General features: G+C 63.3%; 1 protein-coding gene across 1 annotated transcript in view; it reads right to left on the bottom strand.

Annotated features, from left to right (window-relative positions):
* Window positions 1–9,506, bottom strand: part of PLCXD1 (phosphatidylinositol specific phospholipase C X domain containing 1) — a 13,220-nt gene that overhangs the window by 3,279 nt on the left and 435 nt on the right. Inside the window, exons 2-7 of the mRNA XM_025050034.1 lie at window positions 8,560–9,126; window positions 5,688–5,824; window positions 3,467–3,595; window positions 2,711–2,866; window positions 1,346–1,529; window positions 6–16 (exon numbers count right to left, since the gene is read on the bottom strand). Coding sequence (XP_024905802.1) covers window positions 6–16; window positions 1,346–1,529; window positions 2,711–2,866; window positions 3,467–3,595; window positions 5,688–5,824; window positions 8,560–8,695 — 753 coding nt within the window. The 5' untranslated portion in view covers window positions 8,696–9,126. The remainder of the gene's footprint in view (window positions 1–5; window positions 17–1,345; window positions 1,530–2,710; window positions 2,867–3,466; window positions 3,596–5,687; window positions 5,825–8,559; window positions 9,127–9,506) is intronic.

Genomic DNA, 9,506 nt, shown 5'->3' with positions numbered 1-9,506 from the left:
GCCACAAACAGCCCACCTGGAACGGCAACAGGGCATGGTCCGAGGCTGAGGGCGCCCACCTACACCACACCGCCCGCCGCCCTCCCCCGCCGTCACCTCAGGACTGCTGGTCTGCCTTCCGAACGGGAGTCGGACAGCACAGGCTCAACACGAGTTACAAAGGGCGGGGGGTGAGAATGTCCCCATGGGTGTCCACATCCTAACGCCCATGTCATAGACAGAAAACTGTCCCCAAAGATGTTCCCACCCTAATCCACTCTGTCTCTGTGCCTGTGCCTGTTCTGGACGTTGCATGTACGTGGAATCGCACGCTGTGTCCTTGTGTGTCCGGCTCCTTTGAACCTTGTTAGACGTTCATCTGCTTTGTGACATGTGTCACAACCTCATTCCTGTCCAAAGGCAGACGACAGCTCCCTGCACCGACAGACCAGCAGTCTGCACATCCATGCGATGACGGATGTCGAAGTTGTCTGCGTTCTGGGTGCTTTTAAACATCCTGGCCCCACCCATGAAGTGGGACCCGGGAACTGCAAGCTGTAGCCACATCTTGCCAGGACTCTGCTCCCTGAGTCCCACCCTGTGAGGTGCCGTCCTCAACAGCACGGCCTCAGACTGTGCCAAGCGGGCATTGCTTTCTGTGGAAACAGCCGTGACCAAGCAAACCGGCCACAGGTCTGTGCACCGCTGGGGTGAAGCCGGGGTGCTGCTGCACCCACGGCCTCTGTCCCCTCATCGGGACACTGCTAGGGCTTCTGCCTGAGTCAGCGCGTCCCAAATAACCATTCTCACTGCTGTCCAATACTCGCTTGTCGCCCCTCTGTGGGAAGGGCCTCTGACGGTGACGGGAACAGCCTCACAACTGGAAAAGTTCCCTTTCTCGAAGCTGACACGGACGGCAAAGCCGGCACAGCACCCCATCAATGCCATAAACCGGGGGACTTTGTCATGTGTTTGCCAGGAAAGCAACTAACAGCACCGAGGCGAAGGAGGACCCAGCAGGAGACAGGTGGGGCCGGGGCAGCGTGGGAAGGGCTGACGGAGGACATGCAGTGGGGGGCGGGGAGACGCCGTGGGCCGAGGGGTGCGGCCTGGTGCCGTCAGACGGCTCCGTGTGCGAGTGTGCGCACGGCCACGCACGCCACGTCCGCATGGGCGGGTGTGTGTGTGATGTACGCACATGCGCGCACAGCTACATGCACGTGTCCACGGGTGCGCTCACGCACGTACACGCCTGCACACGCGTGTGCACGCGCACGCCCCATGCCGTGTCCACGCCCCGCACCGCGAGCCCAAGGCCAGCGTGGGGTGCGGACGTGGGGGGGGCTCCGGCGGGCGGCGCACCCACCTGGGCGGCCGCAGCACTGCATCTGCTCCAGGTAGCGGACCAGCTTCTCCGGCTTCACCTGGTTCCCCCACCAGTAGGGGATGGCCGGCCACAGCTGCCGGTGCCGGCGCACGGCACACTCGTCATCGTAGGACAGGACGACCTGCTGGCCCCGCGCCCACAGCTGGCGCAGCGTCGGCACCTCCTGCAAGACAGGGGGTGTGGGTGCCCCTGAGGGAGGCGGGAGCAGGTCCTGGGGGGTCTGTGAGAGGAAAGTCATGGGAGCCGACATCGGGGTGTCTGTGAGGAGATACACGGTCTGTGAGAGCACAGTGGGGGGAGGGATAGTCGGCGTCTGAGGAGATAGCGCAGGTTGCACGTGTTACGGGGTCTTTGGAAGACGGCGACAGGGCAGGGCGGCCACGCGTCTCCGCCGTGGCGTCTGCTTCTCGCGAGGCAGCGACACGGGTTTCCCTCAAATGCGCCCTGAGCGCAGTGTCCCAGGGTGGGTGATCACTGGGTCCCTGTGCGACACGTGAAGGGACCAGGACCACTGTCCCTCCTCGGCTGCAAGTCACGCTCCCACGGCCCTCATGCCCCCGTGACGTCCCCGTGACACTCGGTCCCCGTGCGCCCTCTGGAGACCTGAGCCGTGGGTGCCCCTGGGCTCACGGCAGCCCTGTCGTCTCTTAGCTGAGACCTCAGAGGGACAGGATGTCTCTTGCTGACCTCACAGGACGTGACTGGACACACGGCAGTCAGAACTCTTGACATGAACTGATGTAACGTCAAGCTAAGGTCTCGTGGACGTCACTCCTCGGGCTCCCTGGGGACAAGGAGACCAGGCACCGTCCACCCCCCAGCAGACAGAGAAAGCTGACTACGCAGTGAAGCCACAGCTGGGGTTACAGGCCGACTCGTGTCCCCAAAAGCCCACATGCTGAGGCCTAACCCAAGGCGACTAGACGTGGAGCTGCACCCTTACAGAGGGGATCGAGGTGAAGTGAGGTCCCCAGAGCGGCCCCAATCCAAGGGGACTGCGTCCTTATGAGAGGACAGGATGAGGACGTGGAGCTGCACCCTTACAGAGGGGATCGAGGTAAAGTGAGGTCCCCAGGGCGGCCCCAATCCAAGGATGAAGACACAGACACACGCAGACACAGTGCTCAGCATGCACACGGAGCGTCAGATGCTGTGCCAGCTTCTAAACAGGCACCAAGTTTGACCCAAAGTCAGGGGAAGCATCTGGAAGACCCCGTTAGCAGCTTCGCCAGCACGAGAATTATGTCGGCATCGTGATTGGTGGTGTGGGGAGCACATGGGGCCTGTGAGGTAATCTCGCCTGCTCCCCAAGGAGCAGAGCGTCGGGGGCGCGTGGTGTCTCACCCCACGGGGGCACAGCATGTCCCCGAAGATGTTCTTGATGCAGGTGACCAGGTACTCGTGCAGGTCGGCCGTCATGCCGTCGAAGTTCCTGCACGCCAGGATGACCACCTCCCGGGGGTGGTTCTCCAGCCACTCTGAGATCTCCGTGAGCGTGTCCTGCACAGGGGACAGGAGCTTGGGAGGACGGGGTCCCCCTCGCCTGTCGAAGGGGCTTCGCAGCCACTCGCCTGACCCGGGGTCGGGCCCTGAACAAGCCGGATAAAGCACGGGGCTGCCCTCGTGGGACACAGCTGCTCAGGTGACAGCAGGCCAACCTGCCCCGCCTCTGGGGAGAAGCACGTGCGTATGCGTGTGCGTGTGCGTGTGCATGTGCGCGCCCTCCAGCGGGCACTGCGCGTGCAAACGCGGGGGCCGGGAGCTTCAGGGGGACTGCCACTGCCAGCCGGTGACGTGCATGGTGACGTCCCAGCGATGGCCGCTGCAGACCCCAAAGCTCTGCAGGGGCGCAGGACACTGAGGGCGGGTGAAGCAGACGGTGCCCTGTCACACCCAGACTTTACCGAGATCCGTCTAGCGGCCGAGAGAACGGACTGAAGACGAACCGCGGACCGACTTCCACGACAGCGGGGCGGCCCCGGGGGCCAGGGGCTGAGAAGCAGCGTAGTCGAGCTCCAGGCCAGCAGGTGCTGCCGGAGCGGCCGTGGGTGCCCATGGGTGCCCGTGGGTTCCCGCCGCCCCCCACCGCCCACCGCCTACCTCCACCAGCGCGGTCGTGTACATCATGTGCACGAAGTGCAGGTTCCTGGCAGAGCCCTCCAGCATGTGTGCCACACGCAGGTCCAGGTAGCGCACCCCGGCGTCCAGCTGCTCCGTCACGTTCAGCGCCTGTGCACAAGGACAAGTGTCCGCCAGACGGGCCTCAGGCGGCACTCCGGCCTTGCACTTGGGACCGGCTCTCCAGGGCACATTGGCCAGTCCCTCGGGGGCCGTCCTGGGACGCAGCCAGGCCGACCCGCCCCTGCAGTCACTGCCACTCAGCCCCGACACTGGACTCGGCCGCTCCTGCAGGCCCCTGCCTCACCCTCTCCTTGGGCGGTCACTGGAAGGACGTCTCTGGCCTCTGCAGCCACAGGCCGGGCTCCAGGACACCCCACCTGGGCCCTTGGAGTTACCCAGGGGGTCGGCCACTGCAGGCACTGTCCACCCACAAACAGCACTGGGACAGGAAAGGTGCGTCGGGGCGGAGCAGGGGAAGGGTCTGCCCCCCACACGGAGGAACGGTGCAGAAGGGAAAACTCTCGAAAAGACCGAGTGCGGAAAATAAGACCGTTTACCTCCATCCGAGGGAACGGCAGAAAAAGCAAAATGTAACATTAACACAAAACAGCAAAAGAAAATGCTACTGCCCCCTGGGGAAAACAGAAATTTCAAAAAAGCAAAAATTAACATGAAAACGAAGTCAAGGAAGACAATACAGTCCTGCACGCTGCGCGCAAAATGATTGACAGAGCAAAACAGAAAACAGAAAAAAGGAAAAAGGAATGTATCACGTCCTGTTCACAAATTAACAGGAACAGGCAGCACGGACGCCGAGGAAAACACCGAGACTTCGCGTGGAAATCACTTCCCGCCCCGCGTGTTCCGCAGGGTCTGGCTGCTCGTTCGCGCCTGCTCCTGACCGCGCAGGAAAGAGGCCCACTGTGCGCCTGGCGTGTGTACGCAGGGCCCGGCGTGTGTGTGAGCGTGTGTCTCTGTATCTGTGCGTGTGCATGTGCGTCTGTGTGTCTGGCGGTGCCTTGGCCGCGGTCGGCCCGTGGTCATGGACCCTCAGTCCCAGGGCCACAGAGGCCCTGTGAGGGCGAATTGACAGCTGTGGCTACAGCAGGGGCCGGGTGTCCCTCTGTGTAAAATGGGTGCTGAGGCTGACATACGGTCCTGTGGCCAGGGCTGACCTTGCTGAGGTCAGGGACCCGCAGACCCCAGAGGCAGGATGCTTGTTATGGAGGGAGTGAGGCCCCCCTGCCCCGTCCCGCCCGCCAGTCAATGTCACGGCTTAAGTAGCCTCTGATGACAGCGGGTTTTCACAGGAGAATGCTTCCGGCGTCCACACTCCGTTCCCATTTGGGGGGCCGTGTGACGGGACGGCAGCCTGTGGTCCGTCCCCAGCCCGTTCCCCGCCAGCTTCCGGCCTTTTCAGCAGCACCATGCCGCCCACAGCGAGTGCCCAGGGCACTTCCGTGTCCTGCCTGGAGCTGCGGTGCATCCCGCCCTTCCTTCCCGCGGGGCGTCCACCCCCCGACAGAGCTTAGGAATGCGGTTCCCCAGCGTTCCCGGCGCTGTCTGTCAGTCAGCCCTGTGACGAAAATGCAGAGCAAAGGAACTAGACAGGACAGCTGGGCTGGAGGATGAGTCCCTGGGGGTAGAGAACCCGGCAGACCAGGCCCCCAGTGCAGGCAGTGGGGAGGGCTGGGGGTCCACTGCTCCTGGGTGGACCTGCCTCAAGGCCACCACCGGGGCTACAAGCCGGGTGCCCAGACCGCAGCCGCCGGTGTCCCCACCCACAGCCTGGGCCACCCTGAGCAGCTGCGGGAGCCCCGTACTCCACCCCACCCAGGAGGACCCCGCCCGCCAGCTTCTCGCCAGGCCCCAGTTTCCACAGGCACGGGGGATGGGCTGTGGGTGAACCTAAATTCTGAGGGCGAGGGCTGAGTTCCCCCATGGGAAATACGGGAGCAGACGCCGCCCTCACTCCCTCCGCCGAAGCATTTCCTTGGAAAACTTGCAGGTGACAGTTCCTTGTGCCTTTTCCGAATGTGTGTAAAGCTGTTCCAAGCCCTGGGCCAGTCTCGCAGACCGAGGCTGTTCCAGGGCCGGGGCGTCTGGGACGTGAGGGAGGAGGGACACGTGGGAAGACACAGTGTGACCCCACATGCGAGGGTGGGACCCTCCCCGTGCCCGTGATCTGTCAGCGGCTTACCTGGGTGACAGACCACTTGAGCACGACGGGCTGGGTGATGCACGGCAGGACCTTGGCCAGCAGCCGCAGCAGCCTGGACTCGTTGGGCGAAATGGGGGATTTCCGGTTCAGGCAGTACGTCATCGTGTCGTGGCTCCCTGGGCACAAAGTGAGGACACGGTCCACCAGCAGGCCTCCCCCTCCGCTCTGCGCTTGGGGCCGCGGTGGAGGACATGCGGGGGACAGGCCGAGGACACGCAGAGACCAAGCGGCAAACATGCAGGGAACACATGCCTGGTGCCGGGGGCGGTGGTGGCCCAAAGCCACCCAGAACCTGTGAGGGGACGACGTGGAGACAGGGTCTGTGCAGACGGGACTAAGTGAAGGGTCTGAGGTGAGTCCTCCTGGAGCAGGTGACCCTAAACCCAGTGACAGTGTCCTCGTAAGAGACAGAAGAGGAGACACAGACACAGAGAAGCCACGTGGAGACTGAGATAGAGATGGCAAGGACGTGGCCACCAGCCCAGGGACACCTTGAGCCCCCAGACTCTGGGAGAGGCAGGAAAGACCCTCCCCTGGGGCCTGTGGAGGGAGCGAGGCCCTGGGAACCCTGATGTCACACTGCTGGTCTCCAGGACGGGGGGAGGACGGACGTCTGTGGTTTTAACACATTGACCTGTGCATTGTGCCGTAGGGGCCACAGAAAACTCATGTACTAACAGCTTTTAACTGCAAAAAAAATGAAAACATACAGCTAAGTAAAAAAAACTAAAATGCTCTATTGAGAAAACATGTACTTTATATTTCTATGTTTCCTATATAATATATACGGCTCCATTTATGCACATTTGGGATTAATCCATTTATGTACATTTTTATATATCTACATGTCACACAAACAAGATCAAACTATGGAGTTTTTAGCTGCGTTTTCCTTAACTTGACGACAGCGTTTTCTACACCAGGACTTGTGGGAGCCAGCACTGTCTCAGTGACTGTCCACTCTGGCATGGTCTGTGTGTGGCCGACGGGTGTCACTGGATGTGGGGACCATCATATTCCCCAGCGTGGGTGGCACCACCCTGCATATCTCGGTGTGTGAGTGTGTGAGTGTGTGCGTGTGTGTTGCACGCCCACCAGTCTCTTCTTCGAGACTAAATCTTGGCACTGGACTCTGGCCAGGCGGTGGGAGGGTGGTCACTTCACAGCTTACAGCCCTCGGCTAGCAACTGTCCCCGAGTCCCCCGGAGGGGACGCTGCAGCCCCGAGACTCTTGGTGTCAAGAAGCCCTCAGGCAGAGGGGGTATCGGTGCGTGTGCTCCGCACTGTCACGGCTGCTGGTGGCCACGTCCTCATGGTTCTCAGTCACTGGGCTGTGTCCTTCAGAGTCCCCGACTGGCCGTGGGGCCAATTTTCCGTGGCTCTGTGTCCTTCCCTCGCAGTTCTAAGCTCTCTGTGTGGGCGGCAGCCCCCAGTGTGGGTTTCAGGTCCATCTTGGGCTGGAGGTCAGTGCACAGGGGACGGGTGAGGGATGCTCCGGGAGGGAGGAGGGACAAGGGGCAGAGGAAGATACCATCTGCAGCTCTATCCCGCAGTGGCCTCTGGAGAGGGTGGGATTCATTGGGGCGCGGTCAGCGGTGCCAGCCCAGCAGGGCCCCGCGAAAGAGCCCCAGGTTCTCAAGCCACGTGCAGGAGGCTGTGCCGGTGTCCTGGGGCGGCCATGACACAGGACCACAGATGGCTGTGTCCCCTCACGTCCTGGAGGCTTGAACTCTGCTCAGGCTCCAGGCTCCGTGTCCGGGGCTGGCTCCCTCCGGAGGCTCCGGAGATTGGTCTGTGTCCTGCCCTTTCCAGCTTCTGGGGCGCCTGCCACGTTCCTGGCCAGCAGCGCAGCGTCCGCAAAGCTGCCGGAGCAGGGGGCTCGGAGCCCAAGTCATCAAGGCCACAAACTGAGCGCGAGAAGCTCAGCGTGCTGTGAACGTCTCCGTGGCGACAGCACTTTCGTTTGTCCAAAGGGTCCGTGAGTGAGAGGCGGCCCAGAGTAGTGGCGGCCCAGGGCGTCATAGGCCAAAGAGACTCAGGTCTCACGGCCGAAGGGAGAATGCGAGGCGTCTTCACGTGCCGAGGGCTGGCAGCGGCAGCGCGGGCGGGCAGAGACCCCGGTGCACGCGCTGTGGTGGCTGCGCGGCCATCTCCCCGATGTGGGGACACGGGCGCCTCTCCCTGTGACCGCCCCCTACTCGGGTCGCCTTGCGTCCCACCCGCGCTGAGGCATCTGTCCAGGGCCCCCCCGGGGTGGCCTTTTTTTGCGCTTAAGCAGGCTGGAGTGGGAGACTCTTCAGTTTGGTGAGAAAATGCCAAACCACATAGTGAGTCCTCAAAGCAGTAAGTCCTCGTCAACAGCTCATCCTTGTTACAATGAGTTGTCGTCACAGTATGCCCTCGTCACAGCTCATCCATGTCACAGCATGAACTTGTCACAGTGCATCCTCGTCACAGCGCATAGTTGTCACAGTGAGTCGTAACGGCGTGTCCTCGTCACAGAGAGTCCCAGTGGTTCTGTCCCAGCTTTGGGCCATCCGGTCGCCCAGCGCAGACACTCGACTGACCTCAAACGGAGGGCGATGACGGCGGAGGGAGGGGCTGTGATTCCCGGGCGTCCGCAAAGCGGGACACACTGGCCAAGGGCGCGTCCCCCAAACCCCCACACCCTGCGATCGCCGCACAGCACGGTCTGCTGGGGGCGCCAGGCGCCAGGCGCAGAGCGAAGGCTCGTGGTCGCGTGTGCGTGCGCGTGCGTGCGTCTGCGTGTACGCGCGCGCGCGCCCCCCGGCTCCCCGCACACTAGACCCCGCCTGCAGCCCGCAGCCTCGCGGGGCACCCGTGGCCTTACCTGGGATGGAGAGCTGGTGCAGGGGCACGTCCCACAGCCGCGGGCACAGCGCCGACATCCAGTCCGCGTTGGCGCCCGAGGCCCCGGCCAGGCTGGGGCTGGGGCCGCGGCCGGCGGTGCAGACCTGCGAGCCCATCACAGGCGGCGGGTGGGGCCGGAGGAAGGGAGCGGGTGGAGCGGTCAGCACGGAGCGCACAGCAGCCAGTCGCTCGGGGGACGTGGCCTCGAGAGAAAAGAGCCTCAGCGTTCCTGGAGGGCAGGACCGGGCTGGGAGTGTGGGGACAGTCAGGGACAGAGGGACAGACAGACAGACAGACACGGAGACACCCAGGACCCCAAAGCCGCTTTCCCAGAGGACCGCTCACCCTCGGGTCACTACTGACCCCCAGGACCGAGGGAAGGGTCTGCAGTGTGGGATCCCAACGTGAGTAGCGCCTCGTCTACACCGGGCTCGGCCCCTGTGTCGGGGTGCTGGGCTCTGCCTGCGGGGGTCCCCGGACACACACTGACACGTCGCCTTAGGAGAACCGGCCGTCAGAGCCAGAGGCTGGAGGCTGTCGTGGGTTCCTAAGTCACGGCAACAGCGTGTGACGACCACGTGTGATGACCACCGTGAGTGCACAGCGGGCACGAGCCAACTCGGTCTCAGGGTCAGCGGACAAGGGCTAAGCGGACAAGGCCGGCCTGTCCCCTGGGCCGCGCGCTACGCGAGTGACCGACGCATCCAGGGCAGGTCTGGATGCAGCAGCGGGCAGGACGCGGCCCACCCAGGTCCACTGACACGGAGGTCCCTGTGTCTTCCGCGGCAGCGCCTGCGGAAGGTGCGGACGCTGCGGGACAGGGCGCGGCTGCGGTCCGCGGTGACACACCTGGGCCGGACCCCGCCCGCAGCCTCCTTCCGTGCGGGCCACGAGCAGCGGTGACGAGCGCGCAGAGCCCGTGCAGGA

The sequence above is a fragment of the Pteropus alecto genome, unplaced genomic scaffold (assembly GCF_000325575.1).
Source record: "Pteropus alecto unplaced genomic scaffold, ASM32557v1 scaffold987, whole genome shotgun sequence".
Classification (NCBI taxonomy): Eukaryota; Metazoa; Chordata; class Mammalia; order Chiroptera; family Pteropodidae; genus Pteropus; species Pteropus alecto.
Note: the sequence above shows the minus strand (reverse complement) of the source record. Positions and strands in the feature narration are given on the sequence as shown.